General features: G+C 41.0%; 1 protein-coding gene across 8 annotated transcripts in view; it reads right to left on the bottom strand.

The window, feature by feature from the left end:
* Positions 1 to 14,757, bottom strand: part of CD226 (CD226 molecule) — a 108,037-nt gene that overhangs the window by 38,147 nt on the left and 55,133 nt on the right. For all 8 annotated transcript variants that reach the window (XM_081562683.1, XM_081562677.1, XM_081562681.1 and 5 more), the window contains exon 4: positions 10,941 to 11,288. In XM_081562683.1, the coding sequence (XP_081418809.1) occupies positions 10,941 to 11,288 (348 nt within the window). The remainder of the gene's footprint in view (positions 1 to 10,940; positions 11,289 to 14,757) is intronic.

Genomic DNA, 14,757 nt, shown 5'->3' with positions numbered 1-14,757 from the left:
AAATCCAGATGAACATTTCACCCATGCAATAAGACATGGTGGGCATAACATACATACATAGTGGGCATACATGGTGGGCATAACATTGAAATATTTTATGCATTTAGCTGTTCAAGTAAAGGTCCATAAATATGAGAGACTATAACTCTTCAGAATACTTAACATAGAAAAGAAACTTGTTTTTTTCCTTGGGAGATTCTGAGGGTTAAGCCTTCGTGGCCCTTATTCTGATAGCTAATAACTCTAGCTCTCGGTTCAGTGGTTGTTCATCGTCTACAAGACCTAGAGGGAGAGCAGAATTTGAGAGGAAGGAGACGGAGGAGAGACTTAAAATGGAAGGAGGGTGATGTGGGGAACTCTGAGCCGATTCCAGGGAAGTCACTCAAGGGAACGGAGCTTTCCCAAGGGGAGAGTGTACTGGGTGGGTCTGGTGAAGACCTAGGAGGCAGGTGGTTGCAAAGCCGAGACGCCATCTGAGAGCTGAGCTTTCACCAGTTCTCTCCAGCAAGAACCTTAACTCGCCTTTGCTCAGGGGTTACTCCTCAAGTCCCCTTATCAGTTCTTGGCATGGACTGGACCAGCTCTCACCTCCAGACCCTAATACTCGCTACCTGATTTTGCTTGTCCTTCATGAGACTGATACAAAGAGCCGACTCATTGGAAAAAAACCCTGATGCTGGGAAAGACTGAGGGCAGGAGGAGAAGGGGGCGACAGAGGACGGGATGGTTGGATGGCATCACTGACTCAGTGGACAGGACTTTGAGCAAACTCCGGGAGATAGTGAAGGACAGGGAAGCCTGGCATGCTGCAGTCCATGGGGTCGCCAAGTGTCAGTAATGACTTAGTGACTGCACAACGTGAGACTGTGTGAACACTCTCCCTCACGTGACTTCACGATACTCACAAGCCCCAGGAAAGGGGACGAGTCAGTGGGGAACCCACAGACACAGCACCTGGATGACCTGAGCACTCGTAAGCACGGGGGGGCTGGAAGAAACAGTGGGTGATCAAAGCCCCCATCCTTTGCCCTCACCTGCTCCATGTGTTGGTTCAGTAGGTGATCTATGGCACCTATGCACCTCCCAAAAGGATGAGCGCAAGGCTGTGGAACTCCACTGTAGCCAGCTTCTCCTGTGACGCTGCTGTTGGTGGCAGTAACGTTTTCTTTTCCTTCCACTTGGAGAAGCAATACAGTGCCGTGGTTAAGAACAAGAACCCTGGAGCCCGTCTTCATGGCTGTGAAACCCAGCTCTGCTCCTTACCAGCTATGAAGCCTGGAATAAGTTTCTTAAGCTCTTCATGCCTCACCTTCCTCATCCATAAAATGTGGATAATAATAGAGCTGTTGTGACAACGGCATGAGTAATTATCAGTAAGTCTTAGAGTGACTGGCACAGACATAAACATAATATGCAAGTCTGTCATATAGTAGCCAAGACAAAGCCTTGTGCCACTTAGTTCTTATAACTGCTATTTATAACTTTTCCCTTGGGTCCTTAGAAAACTTTATACCTCAAACTATATGGCATTTATAAAGGCATATATATAAATGTCATACAGATATTTTCAGAATATGAAACAGACAGAAAGCATTGGGCTGAATATTAATATTTTTCTGCCCAACTGTAAGTCATGTTACATGAAAAAATGTTTACTAATTGCTCTACAAAACATGCAAAAGTCAACATCTGGTTATAAGAAACAAGGAATCTGGTAATAATTTCAAAATCTACAGCTTTGTTCTCTAGAGTTTAACTCTTCATCCATTCTCTCCATTTTTAAAATAGCCAGTGATTTTATTAAAAAAAAGAATTGCGTGGTTGGATTTCAAAGCTGATATCTTTACTTACTAGACCAGGAAGAAAAGATAGTCATCAACATAAAAGCAAAACAACTTGTTTTGATTAAAGTATTTGGGACTTGTGAGTTTCCTGTGAGTGTAAAATTGCCTACACAAGCACATGTATTTATTGAATGTTTGCCATCTGGCAGATTGTTCCTCCTAACAAATATTCACAGTTATCTTAATTCACAAATGCATATACACACATGCACATTAAAAGAGTGAAGAATTTATCTCAATGCTCAATATAAAACATGAAAAACAACAGGAGAATAATTACACTTTGCAAGCCTGTATTGCTTTATATTTGTAAACTCGCCTCCTATGTGGCCCTGATTTGGGGGTCATTTGCATATCCATCACATCCTTAAGATTCTTTGATTTGAAGTCACAAAAAATGTCCTATCCTTTGTTAATATAGTTTCTTCTCATCTCAGCATTTACTCTTTACTTGCCCATGTCCATCATTGTGATAAGGATTTTTCATTTCACTCTCTATTCACCGTTGCTAAAGCCATTTCACACTCCTGACCAGTGCTATGGAGAGCTTAAAACAGCTCAACCCTATATCCGTGAAAGGAAGAATTGTCTCCTGTGGGTTAATTAAATAAAACCACTTTTATATTTAAAAGATTGTGAGCATCATAGTTACTTCTGAGTTTTAGCCAAAGTGAACTACATTCAATTAATTATGAAAATAAGGTATAGAGGGATCAATGAGGATTGCAAAATATTTATTTTATAAAAATTTATCCAAGCATATTCTTCTGTTGAATGTGAAAGTGTTAGTCACTCAGTCGTGTCTGACTCTTTGCAACCCCGTGGACTATAGCCCACCAGGTTCCCCTGTCCATGGGATTCTCCAGGCAGGAATACTGGGGTGGGTTGCCATTCCCTTCTCCAGGGGATCTGCCCAACCCAGGGATCGAACCCATGTCTCCTGCATTGCAGGTGGATTTTTTTACCATCTGAGTCACCAGGGAAGCCCTATGCTGTTGAATAAATACCTTTAAAAAACTCTGAATCATCTCAGTATACATAACTTTACAATACAAATGGGGGTTCAAAGATGTTATCTCTACAGCTGACAGGCCTGTGTTTATTCTTCATTTCTTATTCTTTCAAATAGTATAGTCTTCTACAAATGAACTAGGTCACCTTTGAATGCTTGTCAAGAGTCAGGTCAGGACATGTTGGAAATATCTCAGTTGAAGTTAGAAGTAGTTGTCTGACTAATTGAACTGCAATACTTAAAACTAGAATTTATATTAAGAATGAAATGCCATTAACCTTATACAAAGAACTGTCTTTTTAAAAATTTAAGAAGTTTTCTACTTGCCTTTGGGGAAAAATTCACACAATCATCTACGTTCGGTTCCTAATAAGGCTCTAAGAGATCATTATAAGCTGTTAACGATTCCCAGATGTTTTAAAATTTAAAAAAAATCACACATGACAAGGAAGAACAAATGGCTATTTTGCAGTTGGAGTCATTAGACAGGTCTCTCAGGTAAATGTGGTCATGGATTTTAAGTGGGAGGAAAATCAGTACATTTTTCTGAATCTGAATTCCTACCTGAACTCTGAGTTTCTAGGGAGAGGAAAGCGTCATGAAAGTTATTTAAAATTCAGGCTGAGGATAAAGATCCACTTAAAGAAAAACAGTTCCTAGGATTAGCTGCTTTCTAATAACACCAACTCAGGGATTCCCAGGTGCCTCATTGGTAAAAAAAAAAATCAACCTGCCAATGTAGGTGATACAGGTTCAATCCCTGGGTCACGAAGATCCCCTGGAGAAGGAAATGGCAACCCACTTCAGTATTCTTGCCTGGAGAATGCCATGAACAGAGCAACCTGGCAGGCTACAGTCCATGGGGTCGCAAACAATCGAACACAACTGAGCACACATGTGCGCACACACACAATACCACCAACTACTTTGTTTACAGTAGTGATGACAATAAACACTCAACAATGTTCCTTATGCAAGAACTCCATCAAACCGGTTTAACATGAGATTTTCAACATTTCCTTCTCTCTGATACTAACTTGTCATTATCATTATTCAATTTAGTATCTTGTTTATCTACATAAATATGGTATGTACAAAAAATGACTTCAGGCCAAAATTCCAGGATTGTGTGCTTTAGGAAAGATGAATAAATCAAGATGTAGGGCTTATAAAACAAACTGACTGCTTGCTTTTTTTTTTTTTTTAATTCGATGACTCATAAAAGAAAGATGTGGGCAGAGGCAAATGTAAAGTAAAGCTGTGATGTGTGATCAGTTGTGTCCGACTCTTTGCGACCCCATGGACTGTAGCCCACCAGGTTTCTCTGTCCATGGGATTTTCCAGGCAAGAATAATGGAGTGGGTTGCCGTTTTCTCCTCCCAACGTAAAGCTACAAGGACATAACAGAGCCCTGACTGAGTAGCTAACTCGTTTGTGATGATGGAAACAGTATGTTTCATCTGGATACCCAGTTATCATCCAGAATTTTAATAATGACTCAACTGGGCTAAAAACCGTAGGTGGTCTGTACTGGTAGAGGATGCTGAACTTGCAGGCAGTGACACCGGCACTCTGACCTGTGGTTCCAGCATATATGCTGTCGTGACATGATTTTCTCTGGAGGAAGAGATCATAAAAGGCAGATGTTCGTTATATCAGGTCATGGAAACAGACGTACCTCGGAGCCCGGTGAGGATCAGCTCAGACAACCACCATGCCTACCATTTCAGGGTCTTTTCCGACGCCTACAATAGTCACATCTATTATAAATTCAGAAGAGTCGGACAGAAAGTTCTGGATTAATAAATCCCTGAAATTTATATTTTGTCTACAACTTCAAACTCTTTAGAAATCCAAATCAGTTGGGAGAAAATGGAGTGAATTTTAGCAGAAACTAAGGCCAAATAAAGAAATGAAATTTATTCCTCTTCCTTAACAGTCTCATAGTCCAACTCAAGAGCACAGAGTCCAGAGTCAGTAATCTCTGCAAGCCATTAGAGGCAAGATTTAGAATCTAGAGCAGCTATTCCTCGACACTACCCCTTTGTCGACCCATACCTCACAAAAGAAAGATCAGGGAAGATTCTCTTGACTGTGGGCCCACGATTTCCTAGTGAAAACTTCTGCAATCTTCATTTACAAATTCCATCTTCATGTCTCAGTTCAGTCGCGTCTGACTCTTTGCGACACCATGAATTGCAGCACGCCAGGCCTCCCTGTCCATCGCCAACTCCCGGAGTCTACCCAAACCCATGTCCATCGAGTCAGTGATGCCATCCAACCATCTCATCCTCTGTCATCCCCTTCTCCTCCTGCCCCCAATCCTACTCATCATTAGGGTCTTTTCCAATGAGTCAACTCTTTCATGAGGTGGCCAAAGTATTGGAGTTTAAGCTTCAACATCAGTCCTTCCAATGAACACCCAGGATTGATCTCCTTTAGGATGGATTGATCGGATCTCCTTGCAGTCCAAGGGACTCTCAAGAGTCTTCTCCAACACCACAGTTCAAAAGCATCAATTCTGTGGTGCTCAGCTTTCTTCACCGTCCAACTCTCACATCCATACATGACCACTGGAAAAACCATAGCCTTGACTAGATGGACTTTTGTTGGCAAAATAATGTCTCTGCTTTTAAATATGCTATCTAGGTTGGCCATAACCCTCCTTCCAAGGAGTAAGCATCTTTTAATTTCATGGCTGCAATCACCATCAGCAGTGATTTTGGAGCCCAGAAAAATAAAGTCTGACACTGTTTCCACTGTTTCCCCATCTATTTCCCATGAAGTGATGGGACCAGATGCCATGATCTTAGTTTTCTGAACGTTGAGGTTTAAGCCAACTTTTTCACTCTCCTCTTTCACTTTCATCAGGAGGCTCTTTAGTTCTTCTTCACTTTCTGCCATAAGGGTGGTGTCATCTGCATATCTGAGGTTATTGATATTTCTCCTGGCAATCTTGATTCCAGCTTGTGTTTCTTCCAGCCCAGCATTTCTCATGATGTACTACCCTGCATGGAAGTTAAATAAGCAGGGTGACAATATACAGCCTTGACGTACTCCTTTTCCTATTTGGAACCAGTCTGTTGTTCCATGTCCAGTTCTATCCTCATGTCTATCGACTAGTAATTACACACCATTAATACAGAATTGGAAGGACTGATGCTGAAGCTGAAGCTTCAATACTTTGGCCACCTGATGCAAAGAGCTAACTCACTGGAAAAGACCCTGATGCTGGGAAAGATTGAAGGCAGGAGGAGAAGAAGACGACAGAGGACGAGATAGTTGGATGGCATCACCGACTCGATGGACATGAGTTTGAGCAAGCTCTGGGAGTTGATTTTGGACAGGGAAGTCTAGTGTGCTGCAGTTAATGGGGTCCCAAAGAGTCGGACACAACTGAGCAACTGAACTGAACTGAATACAGAACATGCACAACAAGAAAAGCTTAAAAAGAAGATATATTTCTTGAAAGATATATATGTAAACGAAGCTCATGAGGATTTTCTCCCCAAACATTCCAATGGATCTTCTGAGAGCTCAGGTTTCTTTGATTAGCAATCACTAAATCTCAAATGTTAAGTGTTGATGAAGAAAACCCAGAAGCAATCCAGCTAGAAAACTGGAAAATGAAACAGACACAGTTCTTACCAGAACATACAGGAATATCGTTATGCACAGTATGGGTCAAGAACACTTACTAAGCATACTCTGGAAAGATACTTTGACATCTCTAAGCAGAGATATCATGATCCTCAATCTCAAGTAATTTCTAATGTAAGGGTCTGGGTCATTGCAAATAGATACAGTTATTCTATGACTTGAGGATATCAGCTTTCCCAGTATAAAAGTTGGAGAAATTAAAGCTGCTTAATGGTTCAATGTCAGAGAAGCATTTGAAGCTACATATCATGAAGATGGTGAGATCTGACTGCAACTCTAAAGGAACCGAGGTGACTGTGGTGAGAATGAGTAAATGGGTTAGGAAGAGGAGGGAGTAGGAAGGTGTGAGTGACTGTGGAGGTGGTGACAAGCACAGGCTGACATTCTCGTCTGACCAGCATCTTCCGCTTCCCTAGGCTGCGTGTGCCCAGCCGAGTGGTAGGGGACCTGGGACCTATCACCAAACTTGTATATGAGCTTGGGTCCGCCTCGGTGCAGGGAAGGGGTACCTTTTTCTAATTTATATGCCATTTGTAATTTGTCTATCAAATTGTGGGCTCCTGTTTGTGGGCCAAAGACCCAGAATGTGACAGTGGCAGCCCATTTGAGGGCTCCCTTGTTGATGCACTGACTGTCGCAACCAACTCTTAGCTAATTCCCTTTGTCTCCAATTTCTCTTTCTTATTCTATACTACTTGATTTACACATCCTTGTGCCACCTGTGATCAAGGATTGAGAGTAACTTTCATTGCTCTTATACAACATCCAGAGTTTCACCAAGCTATCGTTCAACTGAGACTACCTCCTGTATTAACCTGTAACGCAGAATCTCAGCACCAGCCTAGTCATTTGATTGCAATCACCTACTTTGTCCATGGGATTCTCTAGGCAAGAATACTGGAGTGGGTAGCCATTCCCTTATCTGGGGGATCTCCCCAACCCAGGGATCGAACCTGGGTCTCCTGCATTGCAGGCAGGTTCTTTACCATCTGAGCCACCAGGGAAGCCCAACACACACAACCCCTCCTTTCCCATGCAGTCTGTGTAAGTCCCCAGATTCTGCTTTAACTCTCTTCTGCTCTGATCATCAAAGTCTTATTTGAAACTTGATGGTTCAGCTGAATACCCTCATTAGTGGGAAAGGATTGGAGGAGGATAAGTAACTATATTTCTTAGCAGAGTTAGAAACAGGTCTTCTCCAGAAACTTGCTGAGAGGACTGCTTTCATGTCTTTGATCCTCATTCTTTTTATAATCAATAAAAACAACTGTAGTCAGAATGCTATTTAGTTAATATTAGAAGACCTCAAAAATCCTTCTGATGAACGTTAAAATACTCTTCCCATGACTAGTGAAAATCCAGAGGATATCAAGGGTCCAAATACAGAAATTTCAGTCTGGACCCATTTTAGACTACTTCCCAGGTCTTGAGTACAAAGAAGGGAAAACAAACATTTCATTCAGCAGAGAAAATGCTTCTGCCACTTTCTGCCTCTGTTCAAAATAAGTCAAGGCCTGGATATTCGATGTATCGGTTGACATCGTATCATCTTTTTGGTGGCCTCTCAGCACCTGGTACTTGTCTGAAGATGAACGCAAGCAGGCAAAGTCAGGGGAAGAGGCACGTGTGTGTATATGTGTGTGTGTATGTGCACACATGTGCATGTGTGTGTGTACATGCATGTGCATGTGTGTAGAATACAAGAGTCATGAAAATCTCTTTTGGATCCCATAAAAGAAGTTGATGGGAGCTCACAAAAGGATGCCCAGCAGTTTACAAAATCTGTGTCACCATCACCTTTCCCTTGACAGTTGAAATAAATTAGATCACCTCTACATCTCATACCTGTCTCTCTGCTTTCATCCCTACATTGATTTTTCACCAAACAGCCCTAGGACTTGAAATAATCAAATCATATCAAAGAAATACAAGTGATCTATTTTTGCTTTCCATCTGATTTTTTTTAATCTTCAATCTTTACTTACAGTTAATTTGAAAAGAAATTAAACCAAAATATTGAGTCAACAGCTATCATCTTCTGTCAATTATATTTTACTAATGGGCCCAGTTGATATTCTTTCAACCTGTCAATTGAATGTCAAAAATCCATTCTTCAAGTATTCAAAACACTTGAACCCTAACTATACTGATCATTACATTCAGTCATTTTCAACACTGTCTGTGGCTTATGTACAGAGGAAAGAAATAGCTTTGTGCAAGGAATTTAACCATGTTTGGATAAATGAAAGACATTTTTATTAATTATTTAGAGTTAAATAACTATACCTCCTAAGAATCCATTTTTCTCCAGGATTTAAGATATTTATAATAACTTTTTCAACATATAATGGGCAAGATCTTATTTCAGATGTGTTTGAAAATGGTTATGACATTTTCTGAATAGAACACTCTCTTACCTTGGTCTCTGAGAGAAGATTTGTTGTTGTTGTGTTACTGTTCAGTCACTAAGTCAAGTTCGATTCTTTACCACCCCATGGACTGTAGCCTGCCAGGCTCCTCTGTCCATGGGATTTTCCAGGTAAGTATACTGGAGTGAGTGGTCATTTTCTTCTCAAGGAGATCTTCCCCACCCAGGGACTGAACCTGCATCTCCTGCAATAACTGAGCCACCAGAGAAGCCTTAATGATTGCTTTTATTCTTTCTTTTTCCGGCCAGGTGTTAACAACACTTCGGTAATGCAAGAGTATTTCTTTAAGGCAAGAAGCATTTTCTCTATATGTATGAAGGAATGGAGTTAACATTTAAAATGAAGAACCTCTGTTAATTTTTCTCCCCTGAATATGTCCTCCCTCCTAAACATTCCATTAACTCTCTTGTTCACTTGAGAAGCAAAGAAAGCTTTGATGCCATCCAAGGTGATCATGTTCTGACAACTGCTAACCTCTGGCCAAGAACATCCTTCACACATACAGCTGCCGGGGCGCAGCTGTAGAGGCTGCTGTACACGTGAAACCTCCTCTTCTTCCCAAAGCAGGGAGGTGCTCCGGCCGGCAGCCTGAGCAGAATGCATGCAGGGCAGCCACGTCCTAGGAAGCCTCGGCTCAAAAGTCTACACACAGGCCAAAGCACACGAGGTGGCTGGAAGCATGTGAAAGTAATGGAGAAAGAGATATGGGTGGATGGAGAGAAGGAAGGAAGGAGGAAAGGAAGGAAGGAAAGCAGAAAGGAAGGAGAAGAGGGAGGGACGTAGAGTGAAAATACAGTGAAATAAAATTTCTGTCATTGGTAAATATACATTATTTTCTCCGACAGGTTCCCCTTGTCCAGAGGCAGAATGGGGAGTCTGACACAGCCTTCCTCCTGCTCGGGTGTACCTCGGGCCTCTGGACTGACTTCTACACAAGTCCGTACAGGTCTCTCTGTATTTGCACTTCAGCAGGTGAAATACCACTTTTTCTTACTCTCACACAGGTTTTAGGGCTTCATTGTGACACAGCAGACAAATGACTGATAGAAAATAAGCATTGGGCCCTGAGCCGGCTCAGGTGAGAGGCCCTGAAAGTCAGTCTCCAAGTTTCAAGGCCAGTCTGTTCCTGCTCTCAGGTGTGAAAACAGGTGAGGGAACCAAAGCTCTGATCTGGCAAAGGAGCAAGCACGTTACCACACATTTATTACATTCTACTCAATGCTGATTCAGCAGGCACCAATCAAACACCTTCCTGTCATTGCTGAGGAGCCATGAGGATGATAAAACCCAGCCACCACCATTAGCAAGTTTCAACGGAACTGAAAAGTTAGAAATTATACAGCTAAGGGGATTCCCTGGTGGCTCAGTGGTAAAGAGCCGGCCTGCCAATGCAGGAGACACAGGTTCGATGCCTAGTCCAGAAAGATCCCACATGCCAAGGAGCAACTAAGCCCGGGCACCACAGCCATTGAGCTGTGCTCTAGAACCCAGGAGCCACAACTGCGGAAGCCCTTGCGCCCTAGAGCCCGTGTTCCACAACTAGAGGAGCCCCCGCGATGAGAAACCCGCGCACCACAACTAGAAATGCTCGCTGCGACTTGAGAAAAGCCTGCGCAGCAACAAAGACTCAGCACAGCCAGAAATCAATTAATTAACTAAATTAATAAATTTTTTTTAAAAGACACTTTTTAAAAAAAGAAATTATATAGTCAAAACGTATTGGGTGTTGATACCACGTATTTTTCAGATTCATTGAATTTTTAAAAGATTTTTGGAATATGACAGATCCAAAAATATCAGAAAGCTCTATTATGGTTAAATCTGTGATTGACGGATCAGCAAGATAAAGAATAACATTCAGTAACTGACAACTTACCAAATTCAATCATTAAAGGTATGCTGTATGAGAAAATCATGAGAAAGACGGAAGAAACCGACCCAGAGCAGCGGGCTTTTCCCATCTTTGACACTTGGAGACACACGCCACCTACTCACCGTTGGTTATGGTCAGTCTCATCACGAAGGCTTCTTTTTGCCCAGTGCTGGCTTTGAAGCCACAGCGGTAGAGGCCTGAGTCGGAGCCTGTAGCATTAGGCATGGTGACGAAGACCTTTTTCATACCCTGGCTGCAGTTGCTCAGTATCTGTCTTGGGTACTTGGACATGTGACTTCTTCCTTGGGACAAGTTGCAGCTTGTTAAGAGGTCGATCTGCTGGGGCTGGACCTTTTCCCATGACACCTCTTCTAACAGTCCCTTCTCTCGAGGCTGGCAGGTGAGCGTGACGTTGTTTCCAGGTTCTGAGACCAGCTGGCTATTTGGTGGCCCAGCATCCTCAAAACTGTCTGAAAAGAACAAGCAAGTGATTACATTTTGGTCCTCAAATCCTTGGATGTGGGGGTGGAGATACCCAGAAAACTCTATGAAAATGATTGATGATGTTATTAAACATCGTCTCACTGAGTGTAAATGATACCTTTACAGCACATTTTTTATAAGAAAAGGATTTTTGAAAGAGGCCGGAACACAAATAGGAAAGAGCATATGGTTGTTCACACATATTCCTTCACGATTTCCTTGGTTAACCAAGCAATAGGAAACATAACTGAACGCCCTGGAGTTTTTCATGGTGGTGATCATGTCAAAAGGCTCAATTTCACAAGACTCTTCTGTGGTGATGCTGAGCTGCTGACTCAAACACTTTGAGTGTTTGAGTATCAAATATACAGATTGTAACCTTACTGATTGAGATTTTAATGGTCATAAAAGAGATAGCAAATCATTTTCACAGAATATATACATAAACTCATCTTTCAGATATACAGGTTGTCTTATGCGTAGATAGAATAGGAACCCACATGTGATATGAATTCCTGGATACCAAGAAAGCTCTCTAATACTTTCCCACCTCCCTACCACCATAGCTGCATACCCAGCACACAGTGCTCAGTAAATAGTTACCAGCTACCTAAGTCAGTAGTTCTTATAGTATGGTCTGAGGACCCTAGGGAGTTCCCGCTCTGAGACCTGCAATAGCAAACTTATTTTCACAGTTATATTAAGATTTAACTTACTGTCTTAAATCTTATTCTACAAGAATATATATATTCTTAGAAATTCACTCATCATATAGGAATATACTGATGTTTTCAGAGGCTCTGAAGGCTAATGGGATATGTACTTATAAACCAGACATGGAACAACGGACTGGTTCAAAATTGGGAAAGGAGTATGTCAAGGCTGTATATTGTCACCCTGCTAATTTAACTTATATGCAGAGTACATCATGTGAAATACCAGGTTGGATGATTCACAAGCTGGAATCAAGATTGCCAGGAGAATTATCAATATGGCATTTCACATGATGTACTCTACACAGAAGTTATTTAAAAGTATATCATAGAGCCTCTTGAAGAGGGTGAAAGAGGAGAATGAAAAAGCTGGCTTAAAACTCAACATTCAAAAAACTAAGATCATGGTATCTGGTCCCATCACTTCATGACAAATAGAAGGGGGAAATGTGGAAGCATTGACAGATTTTATTTTCTTGGGCTCCAAAATTACTGCAGATGGTGACTGCAGCCATAAAATGAAAAGACACTTGCTTTTTCTAAGGAAAGCTATGATAAAGCTAGACAATGTATTAAAAAGCAGAGACATCACTTTGCCGACAAAGGTTCGTCTAGTCAAAGCTATGGTTTTTCCAGTAGTCATACATGATGTGAGAGCTGGACCATAAAGAAGGCTGAGCATTGAAGAATTGATGTTTTCAATTTTTGGTGCTGGATAAGATTCTTGAGACTCCCTCGGACTGCAAGGAAATCAAGCTTATCAATCCTAAAGGAAATCAACCCTGAATATTCATTGGAAGGACTGATACTGAAGCTAAAGCTCCAATACTTCGGCCACCTGATGCAAAGAACTGACTCATTGGAAAACACCCTGATGCCTGAAAAGACTGAAGGCAGGAGGAGAAGGGGGCGACAGAGGATGAGATGGTTGGATAGTATCACTGACTCAATGGACATGAGTTTGAGGAGACTCCAGGAGATAGTGAAGGACAGGGAATTCTGGTGTGCTGCAGTCCATGAGGTCTCAAAGAGTTGGACACAACTAAGTGACTGAACAACAACAATTTGTAAGTTCTGATCTTTTCAGTTTTACACCATTTTAATTTCTAATACAGTAAATATTGATAGTTATAAGCCGTATTAACAAAAGACTCTTTGGAGCCCCTGATAATTTTAAGAGAATAAAGGGAACAAATAATTCTAAAATTTATATGGAATCAGAGCCAAAACAATCTTGGAAAAGAATAAAGCTGGAGGCATTACACTTTATGATTTCAAACTATTCTATAAAGCTACAGTAACTAAGAGTGTGATACTGGCATAAAGACATAAATACAGATATATTTCTAAAGAAGACATACACACAGCCAACAGACACATGAAAAGATGCTCAACATCACCAACCATCGGGGAAATGCAAATCAAAACCACAATGACATAGCTCCTTACACTTGCCAGAACAGCTATTATAAAACAGACAAGAAATAACAAGTATTGGTGAGGATGAGGACAGACAGGAGTCCTTGTGCACCATTGGTGGGAACATAATAAATTGGTACGGCCTGTGTAAATAGTACAGAGGTTCCTCAAAATATTAAAAATGTAACTACAAAATGATTCAGCAATCTCACTTTTGCGTATTTATCCAGAGAAAATGAAAGCACTTATTTGAAAAGATAATGCACCCGTATATTCACTGCAGCATTATTTACAATAGCCAAGATTATGGAAGCAACTTAAGTGTCTAGCAACAGATGAATGGATAAAGAAGATGAGGTATATACACACAATGAAATATTGAAGTCCTTACAGCACTATTTACAATAGTCAAGACTATGGAAGTAACCGAAGTGTCCATCAACAGATGAATGGATAAATAAGATGAGGTATATACACACAATGGAATATACTCAGCCATAAAAAGAATAATGAAATCTTGCTCTTTGCAACATCATGGATAAACCTAGAAGGTATCATGCTAAGTGAAATAAGTCAGATAGAGAAAGATAAATACCATATGAAAAACAAATGAACAAACAAACCAGAAACAAACTTATAGATACAGAGAACAAACTGGTAGTTGCTAGTGGGGAAGGGAATGGGGGGTTAGGTGAAACAGGGGAAAGGGATTAAGATGCACAAACTTCCAGTTATAAAATAAATAAACAACAGGTATGTAATGTACAGCACGGGGACTATAGATAATACTACTGTACTGGGAATTCTCTGGTAATCCAGGAGCTAGGACTAGACTCAGCAGTTACAGTGATGTGGGCCTAGGTTTGATCCTTGGTTGTGAACGAAGATCCCACAAGCCACTCAGAGCAGCCAAATAATAATAATAATATTGTACTACCTTTGTATGGTGACAGGTGAACAAGACTTATCATGATGATCAATTCATAATGTACATAAATGTTAAACTACTATGTTGTACACTTGAAATTAATATAATATTACATGCAAAATATATTCCCAATAAAGAAAAAAAGAGTAGAGATGAGAGGACAGAAGAGGAGAAGGGAAACCACTCTTGAAAAAACAGTTTATTATAAAACACAATAAGACATGCCATCTGTGTTAAACTGAAATACTCTGCCTATGCGAGTCTCACGTCCGCCAAAAACTAGCTTCCTCTTCAGTGAGTGGATCCATGTGACAAAATGCTGTTGGAAAGAGAAACCGCAGCCCTGCAGTTTACAATCTGCAGCCATACAACAATTCACCAGAGTTAACACTCCAC

The sequence above is a fragment of the Giraffa tippelskirchi genome, chromosome 14 (genome assembly GCF_054371585.1).
Source record: "Giraffa tippelskirchi isolate mGirTip1 chromosome 14, T2T-mGirTip1v1.2.pri, whole genome shotgun sequence".
Taxonomy (NCBI): Eukaryota; Metazoa; Chordata; class Mammalia; order Artiodactyla; family Giraffidae; genus Giraffa; species Giraffa tippelskirchi.
The sequence above is the reverse complement of the archived record's forward strand: the minus strand, read 5'-3'. Positions and strand labels throughout refer to the sequence as shown.